Source organism: Eubalaena glacialis, chromosome 14 (genome assembly GCF_028564815.1).
Source record: "Eubalaena glacialis isolate mEubGla1 chromosome 14, mEubGla1.1.hap2.+ XY, whole genome shotgun sequence".
In the NCBI taxonomy this organism is placed as follows: domain Eukaryota; kingdom Metazoa; phylum Chordata; class Mammalia; order Artiodactyla; family Balaenidae; genus Eubalaena; species Eubalaena glacialis.
In genome coordinates this window covers 63,256,654-63,274,821 of record NC_083729.1, presented here as the reverse complement: position 1 = coordinate 63,274,821, position 18,168 = coordinate 63,256,654, and the positions used below count along the sequence as shown (strand labels likewise).

At 35.1% G+C, this 18,168-nt stretch overlaps 1 protein-coding gene across 4 annotated transcripts in view; it reads left to right on the top strand.

The window, feature by feature from the left end:
* The window catches only part of EXOC6B (exocyst complex component 6B), a 732,384-nt gene that overhangs the window by 82,510 nt on the left and 631,706 nt on the right, over positions 1–18,168 (top strand). For all 4 annotated transcript variants that reach the window (XM_061168666.1, XM_061168665.1, XM_061168667.1 and 1 more), the window contains exons 2-5: positions 3,930–4,095; positions 8,251–8,298; positions 9,971–10,061; positions 10,174–10,219. In XM_061168666.1, coding sequence (XP_061024649.1) covers positions 3,930–4,095; positions 8,251–8,298; positions 9,971–10,061; positions 10,174–10,219 — 351 coding nt within the window. The remainder of the gene's footprint in view (positions 1–3,929; positions 4,096–8,250; positions 8,299–9,970; positions 10,062–10,173; positions 10,220–18,168) is intronic.

Genomic DNA, 18,168 nt, shown 5'->3' with positions numbered 1-18,168 from the left:
CCCTCTTTGCTTGGTCACATCAAATTTAAGTTTCAAAGCATGTTAGAAATGGGCCATCACTAGATGGCAGTCTTTCTCCAGTTTAATCCATTTATTGTGGGGGAGGGAGATACTCTGTTCACGTGCAATGTTGATTACCAATATTAGGTTAATTTCAGGAGATCTCTGACTTTTCCAGAATTTAAGACTTGTTTATTTTTGTTTTTAGCATTTTATATCTGATAGCTGGTTAGCACTAAGTCTGAGATACACGTGAAATGCTGATGTGAGTTGAACTGTTAGGTACCGATCTATAATTATAATTGCCTTTTCCTGTTAGGCAGTTTGAAACAAAACCTTTAAATCAGTGGTTTTTAACCCTTTGAGAACCAGATGAAAACTGTGGATGTGTCCCTTAAAAATTACACATATGTGCTTCTGCTTATACACACAAAGTCCACATAAAATCTGGAAATTGTGGTTTTCCAGATGCATACTCATGGAACACAGGTTAATTAAATATAGTCCAAAACTCCTGTTTTAGATGTGTGGGTTTTACATTTTATTCTAACTTTTAAAATTCTCAAGATATTCAGGAGATTCACTATAAATCTTTCACGTTATTCAACATTATTATAATTGAAGAGAATATTAGAATCATAAAGGCCCTAAAATAGGAGAAACAGGTGGGGCCTAGTGATAAGGATGTAGAGAATTCATTAACTTGTTTTGAACTACCTCTTTACACTGTTCTGAAAAATGTATGATCTTTACATTATTGCTGACTGGACTTGAAAGTGGAAGTGAATTGCAGAAATTTAGAGCTAGGCTGATGCTAAAGAGGATTTCTAATTGATTGCTTCCTATTTTCTAATGAGAAAGCTGAGGGTGAGAGAGATTAACTGAATTGACCAAAGACTCATAGCTAGTTAATTACATTGCTAAACACCAAGGCCACGCAGTCAGGCAGCAAAAATCCACTCTTCCTTTCTTTGATTTATACTTTTTTTATAGAAAGTTCAGGGAGCTAGGATAAATTATGAATTTCTTAACTATGAGATTTTCTTCTCCTTGAGGTTATCTTTTGTCATATTAATGTAGATCTTTGGAGGGAGAAAAATAAGTTTTACATTGTAGAAGGAAGTATACTTACTACCTAACTTAAAAGTATTAATGGGTCAAGATATAACTGAATTTGAAACCAAGAGGCTTGTCTCAGTATTGAATAATAATCTTCTTATACCATTTAGACTGATGAATTTTCCGTGGTTATTCCTCTTCTTCAAATGGCAAGGAATACTGGTGCCTTTACATGGAAATCTTTTTTTTCCTTTCCTTTGGAAGGGGAAAAGTTATGCTTATTTGAGGTTAGTTGAAATGTCAATAGTAGATTCTGTCTTGTGTTTCCCAGTAGCTCTTTTAGGCAAGTGGTTATGCTATAGTATGTCTTAATTGTCAAAGCCGGGATTGTTTATAATTTATTTGAAGATCTTGTCCCTTTATTTCAAATGAAGGAGAATGAATCTGGATTGCTCTGGTTTTTCTGAAGTAAGTGTTCAGAATTCTTACCGGAATCCAAACTTGTTTATGTATTTTCTATGGTTACTGCTTGAGTTCTGGGTAGTGGAACTGATCTGCTGAGGAGTGGGTGCTCTCTTATCCACAGGACCAGGGTGGTGATCTGGTACCTACAAATGATTATAGAACCAGAAAATGTTGGTAATGAGCAAATGTATATTTGTTGAATAAATGTCAGAGATCAAAGTGTTCTTAGAGATAATGTTATTCATTTACTCAACGAATGTTTACTCACTGCCTATTACCTGTCTGGCACTGTTTTAGAGGTACAGTGGTGAATATGGCAGACAAAGTTCTTGCCCCGGAGTTTACAATCTAATTGGGATGGGTTGGGGGGAAGATAGATAACAAACTATGGATGATGAGAAGGAGAAAGTTGCTTGAAGATATAGGGGGTGAGTGTTACTAGTCTAAGAACAGTAAAAACAAAATTCTTGAGGCAGGAAGAGGCTAAAAAAAAAATCCTCTGTAGCAGGAGCATAGAGGATGGAGGAAGGCAAGGCTAGGGGGTGGGACCTAGAGAGAAACAAGGTTAGAGAGATAATCAGAGGTTAGATTATGTGGTATGTTATAGGCCATGGTAAGGATTTATGATTTTTATTCCTTTTGTAAAGAGAAGGAATTGGAGCGATTTAAGCAGGAGGCTACATCTGAACTATTGCTTCATAAAGACCATTTTTACTGCTGTTTGGAGAGTATCTGCATTGGGACAGGGAGTAGAGGGGATGAAGAGTGCAGAACGGAGACTTTTAGGAGGCTATTGCATTGATCCAGTGTGCCGATGATACAGGTTTAGACTAGGGTTTTAGTGGAAATGGTGGGATGGTGATCACTTTTAAGATATGTTTTGGAGGTTGAGTTGTCAGGACTTACTAATGGATTGGATGGGGCGTATGATGGAAAGAGGTACATGAGGAGTGATTCTTCCTGGATTTGCATTTTTGACTTGGGCAACTGGATAGTGCCATTAGCTGAGATGGAGTAGCTGAGTGGTGGGGAGCTTTTGGGAGAATCAAGTTTGGGAGTGGAGATAGTTTGGTGATAGATGATTTTTTTTTTTTCTGTGTTAAAATTTGAGATGGCTTTTAAAAATCCAATTGGAGTTGTTAAATTATAGCTGGGTATTTGAGTCTAGTGCTCAGGGAAGTGCTCAGAATTGAAGGTATAGATTAGGAAGTCTACCACTGTAATAGTATTATAAAGACATGGGATTAGCTGGCATTTCTTGGTGAGAGCATAGGTAGGGAAGAGAAGAGCTTTTACGAATATTTAGAAAAAGAATAGAGGAGGAGGAGCCCAGGAAGGAGATTGAGAAGGCATGTCAGTAAAAGGATGAAAATCACTTAGTGTGGTATCATTGAAGTCTAGAGAAAACAGTGTTTCAAGAAGGAAGGTGTATTTAAACCATAGCAAATGCTGCCTTTAGGTACAGTAGGATGGATGCTAACTAATGGGGGCTGAGGAAGTAGAGAGAAGTTTTGCTGGGAACGGGAGCAGAGAAATGAGATGGTAGCTGGAGGGACATGTGTAGGTAAGGACAGGTTTCTTAAAGTCATGTTTAAATAGCCATGAGAATGACTTAGTGGAGTGGGAGAAATATATAATACAGGATAGGGATAAAAGGGAATAACTGCAGGAGTAAAGTTCTTAGAGACAACAAGAATGACTGACTGTAGATAAGAGCTTGAAATACCTTTTCCATTGTTACAGGAGGGTGGACAGAATAGGAGTTTCAGATGTAAGTAGGTTGGTTGAGGAGAGGAATTTTTTTTTTTCCTGTGAAGTGCAGCTGAGAGCGAGAGAGAGGGTAGACATTTGAGGAGAGGAGAAGTAAGGTTTTCACACATTTTGGAGACTACAAAGTGATTTTTTGGTAGTGGTATTTGGCAGGATAATTTCATTATTTTTAACTAGCGGTGTCTGGCTGCCCAATTTAAATTTGTTGTCAGATAGCTAAACTGAGTCTAGCAGCACAGTTACGTTATTTCTCTCCAGCAGCGTCAGGTTCTTGGGTATAATCTTGGAGTAAATGTATAGTTAGGTTTATCCAAAATTAAGTTTTTCTAGATTAGTTTAATTGAGAAAGAAAGGTACGGAGGAATTGTAATTCAGTCCTTTCATTTTATGATGAGAATTCTGTGATAAATACTGTCAAACACTTACATATTTTTCAGTAAATAAGGAAACAAAATTTTGGATTTTCCTAAAAAAAATACTCATCTAGCATTGGGGCAACATTAATACAATTGGATTACTCTGTGGTTTATGTAACTTAAATACCTGATTTCCAAATAAATTTGCTTCTGGGTTTGTAATTCTGTTTCTCTTTCCTAGATGTAAATCTGGTATTTACATGCCATTTTTTTTAAAAGGTCTGTCTATGATGGTGAGGAACATGGAAGATTCATGGAGAAGCTTGAAACTCGCATCCGCAATCATGACCGAGAAATTGAGAAAATGTGCAACTTTCATTACCAGGGCTTTGTGGACTCTATAACGGAACTGCTGAAAGTAAGAGGAGAAGCCCAGAAACTCAAAGTAAGGAGACTCTAAGACTTGTTTCTCTCTGTATTGGGGTTTTGATGAACATTAAAAGAGTGGGGAATACATTGCAGGTTACATATTTGTACTAAAAATTTTTGAATAGTAAGGAAGGAGTTTATACTGCAACATAGATAACTGGGATTATGGCTTTTAGCTGGAAAGGATACTGTTTTAAGTTAAAATTTATTTGGGATAACTATGTGTGGATGAGAACCAGTGACAAGAATCAGTTTCTTTCAAACAGAAACTCGGTTGACTCTTCATGTCATCTGTCTGCTTCCTTGCTAGATGAAAGCCATCACTGTTGGATGACAGAATTGCAAGGCATGGCTGTAGAAGTCTTTGCAGCAAGGCAATCTGAGCCAAAGGAAAAAAAAGTTAGTGTTAGTTGGGGAGTGTCTTCTACCAAAGCATGAAGATTCTTTCTTGATATGACAGATTTAAGTTCAGGAAAGAGGCTAACTATATTGGTTTTGTCCCTGGCATAGCAAATTCATGTATCTTGGGTAACTGACTTTGATACAGAAATATTACTGTATTTGATTATGGGATGCTGTCCTAGTGCCCATTGTTACATAATAAACAATATGTACCATATTATCTTTATAAAATTTCCAAAATTTTGAAGTCCAAAACACATTGGGTCCCAAGGTTTCAGATAAGAGTTTATGGACCTGTACAACAACTATCCAATCATCATAAGAAATATAATATTGCCAACAAAATTAAATCTCTCTTTTTTATCCTTCTCAGTGACTCTCTCCACCCTCGCCTCCAAAAGTAACAACTCTTCTGATTTGTTGTTAATGTTCTTTAATGCTTAACTATTTTAATTGAAATTAACTTAGATTCCTTTCTCAGTCAATGTACCAAATTTAATTTCAGATGAACTAAAAAGTTAAATGTAAAAAAACCATCAAGGAACTAGTAGAAAATATAGATGAATATTTATGTGATTTTTAGGAGTGAGGGATACATTTCTAAACACAATTCCTAAGCCAGAAAGAAAATATTGATAGGTACGAAAACATTAAAATGAAAGAACTTTCTACATAGAAGTTAAAAGTGTAAAGGTAAATAATAAATAAAAATATTTACAAATACACATGACAATTGATTGATATCCTAACATAGAAAAAGTCTACAAATTAATAGGAAAAATATGAACACACTAATAGAAAACTGAGAAATACATGTTAATATACAGTTTACATAAGAAATATAAGGGAACCCTACAATTTAGTATTAAAGGAATGCAAATTTAAACAATAAAGTGCCACCTAATAAAATGACAAAGATGAAACAAATATTAAGATTGGAGATGATACCTATCAACCTGGGAATGCCTGGTTGGAGTGTAGACTGTTACAGCTTTTAAGGAGAGCAATTTTATTTATCAATACTGAAAACACACAGTTTTAAGATTTATTCTACAGCTACAGGTGCATATACAGAGATGTTCTGTGATTTTTTATTTTTTAATGGCTAAAACTTTAAAATGTCCCTGAAAGTGATGTGCTAGAGGATTAGTAAAATAAATCATGGTATATCCATTTAAAAGAGTAATAAACTACAATATATTGTAGAAGGATATCTGACATGGGGAAGCATTAGAAATGTTTGCTTACTGTATAAAGCAGATTAAAAAGTATGAACAATTTGATTCTATTTAAAAAGTTATACTGAGTTTTGGGGGGCTGAAAAGCGTCAGATGGACAGAAGTATCTGAAATATGTGAAAACAAAGATACGGGGCTTCTGCCAGGAGCTGTATGTGCTGTTTGTCCTCACTCAGCCATCCCAGCTTCCCATCCATCTTCACCTTGGGCTGTTCTGGATGCCTGTATTCCAAAACCTCTCCCTCTGCTCCTTGGGCCCTTTGTCCATGATGGGCAACGGGGTGCTCTGTGTCTGGTTACTGAAGTAGTCATGTGGTTAAGTACCTGAATATTGCCCATAATGCTCACCATTAACACCTGGGAGACTCTGCTCTAGGGGGCATCCATTCAACCTGTGTTAAGAGCCTATGAAACTTAGAAATTCTGGAACTTGAGAAAAGAGTTTAGAAAATGGAAAAGGTTAAGTATTACCTACTGTAAATACTATTTGAACATAACAATGAAAAATTCTACTCTCTCTAGGATGTCCATTATTTCTTTTGATTCACAGTATGTATGTTGGTACGTGTGTGTGTGTATATATACACACACATACATATATATGTTCTCTGAATCAACAAGTAGCATCCTAGACAGGCAGTATAGATTTCCTCCCATTGTTATGTTCAAATAGTATTGAAATAGTAATTACCTTTCTTATCAGAAGCTTTGGTTAGGCTCCTGTGGATGTTTTAGAACTCTGGTTTGCATGAAATCAATTTAGTGGGCCATGATCAGTATTTTTAATAAAAATTGAAATAGAATAAAAAAGGAAACAATAAAGTGTATTACATGTAGTAAGTCTAAACATTGTTTCTTGAAAATTTTGTCTCTCTGTGTTGTGTGTGTGTGTGCGCGCATGTGCATTCCCTATACTTGTGTACTGGGTTGCAATGTAAAATATATTTCTTACAATGAGTTTGAGGTAAAAAAAATTTCAGAAATGGTATCTTTATAAAGTAAACAAGTTATTTTAGTAGAAACAGTGATGCTGAATTTAGTAGTATTTATGGAAGGTTGAATTGTTTGAAATCTGTTTACACGAAAAAAAATTAATTATTCTTGAACAATGATCACTCAAGGCAACCCACCCCATTTTTATTCACATCGCTTAAAAGCTTTTTCTTATATTGAGCTGATATTAACCCCATTTTTGAATAACATTCATTTATTGGTTTGAATAATAAACTCTTCAGTCTCACTTATTCTAGACCAAGGATCAGCAAGCTATATCTTGCAGGCCAAATCCAGCTTGCCTCCTAATTTTGTAATAAAGTTTTATTGGAACACAGCAATGCCCATTCATTTATGTTATGTTTATGGCTGCATTTTTGCTACAATGGCAGTGCATGTGGGAATCTGCTCAGAAAGTGATAGTCCAGGTATAGTGTATAGTGTATAGTTTAGGGCAAAGTTTTCAAAGGTGTGTTCCTGAAAAACTAGTTTCTTGAGATGATCCTCAATGAAAGGATGTTACATAAAATAAGTTGGAAAACACTGTGTGATATCTCCTTCTTGGGCTTTAGGAAGTCCTGAATAAACTAACCTGTTTAGTGGTATTTCCCATACATATTGATGTGTGTGTGTGTGTGTGTATGTGTGTGTGTGTGTGTATACAGAGTGCAGAGTACCTTTTAACTACCATTTCTTGGTGTTCCAAGAGACATAATAGGAAATGCTGGGTTAAGGGAGTGTCTTAAAAGCGAAAGGAGTCGCAGTTATTGGTGGAAGTATAGAAAGCCTCTATTAAAGAAAGCTTTAGAAGTTAATATTGCTCATGTTTTGATAATGTTTAAGAAGGTGAGGAAATTACTATTCTATATACTTAATTTTTTTATATCAGTTGATTCTTCAAAAGTGGCTACCAAAATAAGTGGTGCCAGTTCCTTTAAATTATGAACTGTACATAATTTTAAAGCTTGTTCACCTGATTTTGACTGTCTGATGGAGAGATTAATTTAGAAAAATGGGAATGTGGAAGTGTTAGAAACTATTAAGAATTAATAATCCAAAAAATTAAGATAAAAGGTTTTCTAAAATTAGATAAGTAGAAATATTTGACCTGAGTTAAAAAGTTCAATTTATACCCAAGTTTTCCAGGAATACATTGGTGAAGTGAGGACTATCTATGATAAAATTTGTTCTTACTACACATAGAGATGGTAAGGTTCTTTGTGGGTTATTTTTTCTATTATATTTTTTCTTTCCTTTCCAAATGAAAGTGTGATCTTTAGTTGTTATGTTATTTTAGTTTGTAATATTTCAAACTGAACATATTTTTTAGTAATTTTTTTTATTGTTCAAAAGGTCATACAAACGTTTAGTAGAAAAGTTGATATAATTTGATCCCAAGAGAACACCACTAAACCAAAATGTGGTGGAATATGGAAACAATCTGAATACCTATTCTTAGTCTTTTCATTTAAAATTTTGATCTTATCCAACTATTATCTAAGTGTTTTTTATGAGTTTAAATTGTCTTCTCTCCACAGAATCAAGTGACGGATACTAATAGAAAACTACAACATGAGGGAAAGGAAGTAAGGCCAGTTTACCTTTTGAAAAAATGTTTTCTGTTTCCTGTCATTCTCTTTGATAACTGTGTTCTTGATTTAGTGGCTTGTAAGACCATAAGCAGCATGTTGGAGGAACTTGGACATTATCATTGCTTCTCCTAATGTTTAGCTGAAGTAAATGAATATAGCACTAGAAAGCTTAATGAGAGTATGTAGCCTTCTTCCTTAGCTGTGTTTTTAAATCACTTAAGTAGTCATAATATGGCCAATGCTGTTTCCTCTGCCTGGAATGTTCTTTCCCAAATGTTTACCTACTTAAGACCTTTGCTCCTCACATGTTACCTCCTTCATGAGGCCTTTTCTAACCACCTTATTTAGAATTGCAGTCTCACTTTCACCCCTTGTATTCTTTTTACCTTTCCTGCTTTATTTTTCTCCATTGCACCTATCATGCTTTGATATTATACATTTTTCCTTATATGTTTGTTTTTTGTGTCTCCTTCCATTAGAAATTAAGTTCCATGAGGTCAAGATTTTTTTTTTTTTTTTAACTGCATTGCCATATCCCCTCTACCTGCCTAAACAGTGACTGGCACAACATGAATATGCATAAGTATTTGTTAAAAAAAAAAAAGAATCTGATTCTGTTAATTGATATACTCATCATTTAAATCATCATAGTTTATAAGATTATTTTACATCCATTTTCTCACTTAATCCTCATGGCAGACCTATGACAAAGTCAGGACTGGTATTATCACTATTTTATTGATTAGGAAACTAAAACAGATGATTTGCTAAAGTTTACATAGTAATTGGCAAGGCTGGGACTAAAACCCAAGTTTTCTGACTTATAGTCTATTACTGTTCTCTGTATCATGTACCTTCCTCATTGCCTAATACTTATTTAGTGTTTAATTTTAATAATCTTTAAGATTAGCCTTTGATCGTCTTATCAGTAACTTAATCAGGACCATTCCCTTTTTTCTTTTTTGCGTAGTATCTAAGTAGATAACATTTTTAGGAAAGCGTATGGGATAAATACTATAAGAGGCCATGTAGATTATTGCTTTTTAAAAGTTTGTCTCACATATTTTAAGTTTTTGCAAAGAATGCAGTTTCTTCTAGTTTTATTGTGGTATGACTTCAGATGGAAGACTTTAAAATGCTGTGAGAAGAAAAGTGAGATACTCTTCATTAAACTGGAACTCTTGGAAAAGCCACAACTTCTGACTGTGTGGTTTATTTGTTGAAATACAGATTTAGTTGCAGATTATTTTCAAGATTCATTTGAAGCTGTATAGGAAGGACTGTTTTCCTCTAGGAGTCTAGCACTGATGACAGAAATATAGGATCTTCTTAGAAGATTGATGAAATCATAAATCATGAAGAGTCTGAATAGGGTGTGGAGCAAATCTGCACATTTTTTCTTTTCTCCTGGATAGCCCCTGAATTTTAAGATTTCATTTCACCTAGCCTTTTCTAGTGTAGTATGTATGCATCTTGGGGAGAAAGTGGGAAAACATACAGGGATGTTTTACTGGTTGAGAAAGGCAGTTTCGTAGTCCACTTGGCAGGTCTTAGTATGAAACTGTCTGGGATTTTCTGATGAATTGAACATAGGGTGGAAAAATGTGACTGAAAGCTTTTTATTTACAGCTTTTGGCATAATTCAGTTTTTTTCCCTCTTGCTAAGCTGGTAATAGCAATGGAAGAGCTGAAGCAGTGTCGACTACAACAGAGAAATATTTCTGCCACTGTTGATAAATTAATGCTGTGTCTTCCAGGTGAGGAACTGGAAATAGAGTAGAATTCTTGATGCAATTCCTTTAGCTTTAATTAGTCTTTTCACTTTCTCTAAATAATGCTTGTGTGCTCTTTTTCCCCTTCTCTTTCAAGTCCTGGAGATGTATAGCAAACTGAGGGACCAGATGAAAACTAAAAGGTAAGATATTTTTTTGTTGAATACTTTGTATTATCTAAAATTTCTGTTATTTAGAATTTTTTTAAAAGTCCATATTTAGCATAACTTTTCAAAAAATAATTAAGTCCATATAACATCTTCTCTCGCCTTTTGTATATCTATTGATTCATCCTGAGAGTTATTTACATATGCTGATATATTTTGTCATGTATTATGTTTAATAAAAAACACTACACGTAGTTTGATTTTTAGAAGACCCAGCTTTTTAGGGGGAAAAGCATGTAACTGTTTTAGTGATAGTTAATTTGAGAAACATGCTTTGGTTTAGTATTATAGTAGAAAAAATAGTTACTGGTTTTGCTGGGGTGGATCAGTCAGGGTTCTCCATTGAAATAGAACCAGTGGTATGTGTGTGTGTGTGTGTGCAGAGAGAGAGAGAGAGAGAGTGATTTTTTTAGCAAATTGGTTCACATGATTATGGAGGTCCAAATCTGCATAGTAGGCTGATAGGCTAGTGTCAGGAAAGAGTAAATATTGTTGCTTGAGTCTGAAGGCAGTCTGTTGGCAGAATTCCGTCTTCCTCTGGGGAGTTTAGTCTTTTCCTATCAAGGCCTTTAACTGATTTAATGAGGCCCACCCACATTATGGAGAATATTCATCTTTACTCAGTCTACTGATTTAAGTGCTAATAATCTCATGTAAAAAATACCTTCACAGAAATATCCAGAATAATATTTGACCAAATCTCTGGGTACTATGGCCTAACCAAGTTGACATATAAAATTAACCATCACAAGAGGCAAGGTCAAGATTAAGTTCAGAGGAGTCTTTTCCTGTGTGTTATTTTCATCTGGTTTTATTCCACAGGAAACTTGACAGTGACTCTTTGGCTCTTCTTCCCAAACTAGAGTAAGCACCTCCACCCTCTCTGCCCTGGAGTACCCTGTGGTATGATGGGGGTATGTGAAGCTATAAGATAAACAGGACACATCTTCCTGGAATGTTAATTTTACCTAGTTTTGAGGGAAGAAGTATGGAATTAAAATGTATTTAATACTGAAATAAGATTAAAAATACTGTGAATAAAAATGGTAAATTCTCAAGAATTTTAAAGTTAAAGCATGAGGCATCAATATTTTTTGAATTTCTTAAGATTATTTCCCAGACTGCCTTCTCCCTGGGAGGATACATTCATATAAGAGAACATAGGTTGAACAGTATGAGAAATTCTGTTCAGTGAGATAGAGAGTAATATTATTTCCCTGATAACCTTTTTGTGAAGTTCTAAAATTATAGAAAATTACAGAGATTAAAAAAAAGCTTCAGTATCAACCTCTCTGAATTAACAGATAGCAACAATTCCAGTTTTGATTCATATATATGTAAATATTTATGACATATATATAAACACGTATGGACAGAAAGAGGTAAAGATGTACATTTTAAAAAATTATAGATAAAACTCATATCCCCTTCCTCAGTCCTATCCCTTTCCCAACTCCGTTGGGGAAACTAGTATCATAAATTTGGTGTGTCCTTCTAGTCCATGTTTTTAATATCCATAAATCATATGTTGTATTTTGTGTTTTTAGAAACATTTACATGAATAGTTCTCAGTCCTTGTTTTTCTGAGATTCATTCATTCAATAAAAATGAATTGCGTACTTACTGTGTTGTTAGGCATTGCTCTTAGTGCTGGGAATATAGCTCTGAACAAAATAGACAAAAATATCTGCTGTTGTGGGGCTTACGTACTAGTGGAGAGCTTTTTAAAATTTATGTATAGAGATCTAGTTCACTTATTTTAATTGCTGTATAGTAGTCCATTATATGAACAACCCACATTTCTCCTCTTAATTTGGGTGGCTGTCATAAGTACTGTTCACCAGTATTTCTAGCTCAACCTTTTTCTGGCACAAAGAGTAGGTTTATATGTCTTGGGCTCCTTTGAGCTGTATCAACACTGCACACTGAGTTGCCCTCCTATATTGTATCCTCCTTACTCTACTTGGGCTCTAATACCCTGTGTTATGCTTCTGTCTTGCCTGAATGCCCTCCTCATCCCTGTTTGGCTCTGACACTCCATGCAATGCTGCCTTCCTATACAGACAGTCTTACCCCACTAGGTCCCTTGTATCCCATGCTGGTCCATCTTACCCCTCACCCACCAGTATGAATGCTCTCATTTATTTAGGTCTTCTTTAATATTTTTCAGCAATGTTTTTAGTTTTTAGTGAATAAGTCTTACATATCTTTTGTCATATTTATCCCTAATTATTTTGTATTTTTTGATGCTTATTTTAAATGGTATTGCTGGGGCTTCCCTGGTGGCCCAGTGGTTAAGACTCTGCCCTTCCAATGCAGGGGGCATGTGTTTGAATTCTGGTCAGGGAACTAAGATCCCACATGCTGCAGTGGCGCAGCCAAAAAAACAATAAAAATAAAAAAATAAATAAATGGTATTGCTTTTTAAATTTCAATTTTCAGTCATTTATTACTAGTATACTATTAAATTTGTATATTTATCTTGTATTCTGCAAACTTACTAAATCACTTACTAATTCTAGTAGCATTTTTGTGTATTCCATTGGATTTTCTATGTAGCTGATTATCTCTTGTCTACAAATAAAGACAGGTATATTTCTTTCTTTCCAATTGGGATGCTTTCTTTTTGGTTTGTTTTTCTTGTTTTATTGAACTGGCTATGTTGAATAGATTATTTCCCAGACTGCCTTCTCCCTGGGAGGATACATTCATATAAGAGAACACAGGTTGAACAGTATGAGAAATTCTGTTCAGTGAGATAGAAAGTAATATTATTTCCCTGATAACCTTTTTGTGAAGTTCTAAAATTATAGAAAATTACAGAGATTAAAAAAAACTTTAGTATCAACTTGTTGAATAGAAGTAGTGAGAGTAGATATTTTTGCCCTGTTCCTGATCTTAGGGGGAAAGCATTTAACCATTAAGTCATATATGTTAGATGTAGTCTTTTTGTACATGCCATTTAGAAGGCTGAAGAAGTTCCCTTCTATTTCTAGTTGTTGAAAGTTTCTATCAGGAATGAATATTGTTTTTGTCAAATGCTTTTTCTATGTCAGTGAGATGATCATATGTTTTTCTAAAATTTCTTTTTTAGTTTATTAATATGATAAATTGTATTGAATGTTAAACCAAACTTGCATTCATGGAATAAATCCCACTTGGTCATGGTAAATTATCCTTTTTAATATGATGTGGTATTTGATTTGCTAAAATTTTGTTGAGGAGTTTTGTATCTATGTTCATGAGAAATACTTGTCTGTAGTTTTCTTTTTTGTAATATCTTTGTTTTTGGTATCAGATTAATGCTGGCCTCGTGAATAACTTGGAAAGTTTTCCCTCTTTGGTTTTCCAGAAGAATTTGTGTAGTGTTGGCAATTACCTTCCTTAAATATTTGGTGGAATCTAACAGTGAAACCACTTGGCCCAGGAGATTTGTTTGTTTTTGGTGAGAAAGTTGTTAACTACAAATTTAATTTAAAAAATAAATACACGGCTGTTTGCATTTTGTGTTTCTTGAGTAAATTTTGCTTATTTGTATCTTTCAAATAATTTGTCCATTCATCCAAGTTTTTGAATTCCTTAACAAAAGTTATTCATGATATTCCTGTATTATTTTAACAGTGTAGGATCTATAGTGATACTTTCTCTTTCATTGCTTATGTTGATAATTTGTCTTTTCTCTCTTTGTTTCTGTCTCTGTCTCTCTGATTATTTTGGCTAGAGATTTGTCAATTTTATTATTTTTTTGAAAATAGCAATTTAGGTTTTACTGAGCTTTTTTCCTTGTTTTTCTATTTTACTGATTTTCGCTGGTATCTTTAGTATTTCCTTTCTCCTGCTTACTTGGGGTTTAATTTGCCCTTACAAATTGAAGTATAGTTGATATACAATGTTGTGTTAGTTTCAAGTGTACATCAAAGTGATTCAGTTCTCTCTCTCTCTCTCTCTCTATATATATATATATATATATCTCACAATATATATCTCATATTTTCTTTATCCATTCATCTCTTGATGGACACTTGGGTTGCTTCCATGTCTTGGCTATTGTAAATAATTTGCTCTCTTTTTAGCTTTATTAGGTGGAGGCCTAGGGCATTGATTTTGGTTCTGTTTTCTAATGTAGCCATATAAAGCTGTACATTTCTCTCTAAGCAGTGCTTTGACTGCATCTTACATGTTTTATGATGTTGTGGGGTTTTTTTTACATTTATTTCAAATATTTTCTAATTTTTTTTGTAATTTTTAGAATTTATTTCACCGACTATTTAGAAGTTCATTGGTTAATTTCTAAATATTAGGGGATTTCCCAGATTTATCAAAATTGATTTATAATTTCACTTCATTGTGTTCATAAATGTAAAATGTATGATTGCAACCTTTTATATTTTTTGAGACTTGTTTTACGCCCCAGCATATGGTCTGTTTTGGTGAAAATTACATATACACTTCAAAATAGTATATATTGTTATTGAGGAGAGCATTCTTTAACTGTCATTTAGATATACTTGGTGTTGTGCAGGTTTTCTCTATCCTTATGATTTTGTATTTGTTATTTGTTGACAGGGGAGTGTTGAAGTTGCCTATTATAACTGGATTTGCATATGTCTTCTTTCTGTTCTTTCAGTTTTTGCTATGTGTATTTTGAAGCTCCAGATGCATATACATTAAGCATTGTTGTATCTTCTTGACGAAAGGACCCATTTGTTATTATGGAAGGTTCTTCTTTATCCCTGGTAATATTCTTTTTTTCTGAAATATGTGTTGTTCGGTATTAATGCAGCCAGCCACTGCTGCTTTCTTTTTAATTTTTACATTGTCTGTTTTTAATATCCTTTTTTCTAAAATATTCTTAACAGCTTCATTGAGATACAGTTTACATACTTTTCACTTCATTCATTTAATGTATACAATTCAGTGGCTTTTAGTGTAGTCAGAGTTGTGTGACCATCACCACAATCAATTGTAGAATGTTTTTATTCTTCACAAAAGAAACTCTGAGCCCCCTGGCCATCAGCACACAATTTTCTCCCTGCCCCCCTTGCCAGCTACTGGGAACTACTGATTTACTTTCTGTTTCTTCAGATTTGCCTATTCTGGACATTTCATATAAATGGAATCATATATCGTTCTTTGTGATTGGCTTCTTTCATTTAACATAATGTTTCCAAGGTTAATACATGTTGTACCATATATCAGTACTTCATTTCTTTTTTTAATTAATTAATTAATTTTTGGCTGCGTTGGGTCTTCATTGCTGCGCACGGGCTTTTTCTAGTTGTGGCGAGCGGGGGCTACTCTTCGTTGTGGGGTGCGGGCTTCTCGTTGCGATGGCTTCTCTGGTTGTGGAGCACGGGCTCTAGGAATGTGGGCTTCAATAGTTGTGGCATGTGGGCTCAGTAGTTGTGGCTTGTGGGCTCTAGAGTACAGAGTAGTTGTGGCGCACGGGCTTAGTTGCTCCGCGGCATGTGGGATCTTCCCAGACCAGGGCTCAAACCCGTGTTCCCTGCACTGGCAGGCGGATTCTTAACCGCTGCGCCACCAGGGAAGTCCCATCTCTTTAATTGCTGAATATTCCACTGTATGGATTTACCACATTTTATTTATCCATTCATTAGTTGATGAGCATTTGGATTTACAATTTTGGGTTTTTACAAATAATGCTGCTATGCAGTTTTGTTTACAGGTTGTTGTATGGACATACGTTTTCATTTCTCTTGGCTATATACACCTAGGAATGAAATTTTGCTGGATCATGGTAACTCTGTTTAACCATTTGAGGAACTGGCAGACTGTCTTCCAAAGCAGCTGTGCCATTTTACCTTCCCCCCAGCAGCATATGAGGATTCGATTTTCTGTACATCCTAGCCAATACTTATTACTGTCTGTCTTTTGATTATGGCCATCTTGGTGGGTGTGAAATGCTATCTCGTTGTTCACCTTCATTTTGAAATATATTTTTGATGGGCATATAATTCTAGGTTTATAGATTCATTAGTTCTTAAGGTATCATTTTTTTGTCTTTTGACTTATGTAGTTTCTGAGGGAGAAGTATATGAACAGCCTTAACTTTTTTGTCACTCTACTTAATGTGTCTTTTCTTCAGCTGTTTAAAAACTTTTGTCTGTATAATTTGTTCTCAGCAATTTGATTTTGATATGCTTTGGTGTAAATATGTTTGTATGCATGAATGTGTGTGTATATTTATACTGTTTGTGGTTTGTTTAGTTGCTTGTTTTTTTTTGAAATTTTCATAAATCTGGAAGATGTTCAGATATTATTTTTCCGAACATTTTTTTTGTCCTTTTTCCATCCTCATTCTGAGACTTCAGTTATATCTATGTTGGACAACTTCACATAATCCCACAGGTGACTTGAGGATCTTCTTTTTCTCCAGTCTTTTTTCTCTGTGCTTTATATGGGATAGATTTTATTGCTGTGTTCTTTCTTTTTCATTGTCTAATCTTTTAATCTCATCCAGTGAAATTTTCATTTCAGATGATATATTTTTCATTGTTAGGAGTTCCATTTGGTTTTTTATGTTTAATTTCTTTTGTTATTTTTGCATCTTTAAAAATACCTGTAACAGAGCTCTAATTTCTGTTTTTATGTACTTCTTTGCTAGTTCTGTCACTTCTGGTATTTTGGATTTCTCTGAAGATTATTTTGCTTTTCCTAGTTACAGGTCATTTTTTTGGTTCTTACCATGTCTTGTAAGTTTTGATTGGATAATTGTCATTATATTATGTTGTTGAGTGTCTGGATTTTGGGGAGCTTGTTTTTCTTAGAGGGTGTTGGTCTTTGTTTTGGCAAACAGTTTAGTTGATTTCAGATCCACTTGATCCCAATCCCATCAGACCCCATTTTTAAGCTTTGGTAGGCCCTCCTTCATTCCAGGGGTTGCTCGGAGTAGTATTCATCTACTTTGAAGAACTCAGAAATCCCCAGGGACTCTTCACTTTGGCTGTTCAGAGTTCAGATGTTTCTCTGTCTTGTCTGAGCTCCTTGAAGTGTTTATCTTATATCTTGCTGCTGTCTTTCTGTCTCTCCTTCCTTGCCTTCTCTTCCTCCCTTCTCTTCCTTCTCTTCCTTCCCTCCCTTCTTTATGCCTGTTCATGCAGAATTTCACTTTTCCTATGCCTGGCCTAGTACTTAGCAAAGACTCAAGGGAACCCTTATGTAACTTTCTGCATTGCTTCCTTTTTTTTTTTTTTTTTTGGGAATTCTGCTGCACAACCTTAAGGTGCGTAAGCTTTCCTGAACGCCTGTCTCTGATGCTAAGTCTGCTAAGTTGTTGGGCTCTGTTTGGGTTTCCTCTGACTGTGTCCATGATCTAGAAATCACATTCAGGCAGATAACCCAGATAACTATTTTTTATTTTATTTATTTATTTTTTGGCTGCGTTGGGTCTTTGTTGCTGTGCCTGGGCTTTTTCTAGTTGTGGCGAGCGGGGGCTACTCAACGTTGCGGTGCACGGGCTTCTCATTGCAGTGGCTTCTCTTGTTGCGGAGCACGGGCTCTAGACACTTGGACTTCAGTATTTGTGGCACGGGGGCTCAGCAGTTGTGGCTCACGGGCTCTAGAGCGCTGACTCAGTAGTTGTGGCGCCCGGGTTTTGTTGCTCAGAGGCATGTGGGATCTTCCCAGACCAGGGCTTGAACCCATGTCCCCTGCATTGGCAGGCGGATTCTTAACCACTGTGCCACCAGGGAAGCCCCCCAGATAACTATTAAATTCACCTTGTTTGTTTCCCTTTTTTCAGAGATCACAGTTCTGTGTTACTTGATGTTCACTACGTGAAAGCAGTTGTTTTATGTATTTTAGCCAGTATTTTACTTCTTAAGAGTGAGAGTTCATGTCTGCTCTTTGTTATTCCTTAATGGCTGGAAGCCTAGTTATTTTTTTTTAAAGCTATAAATACTCAT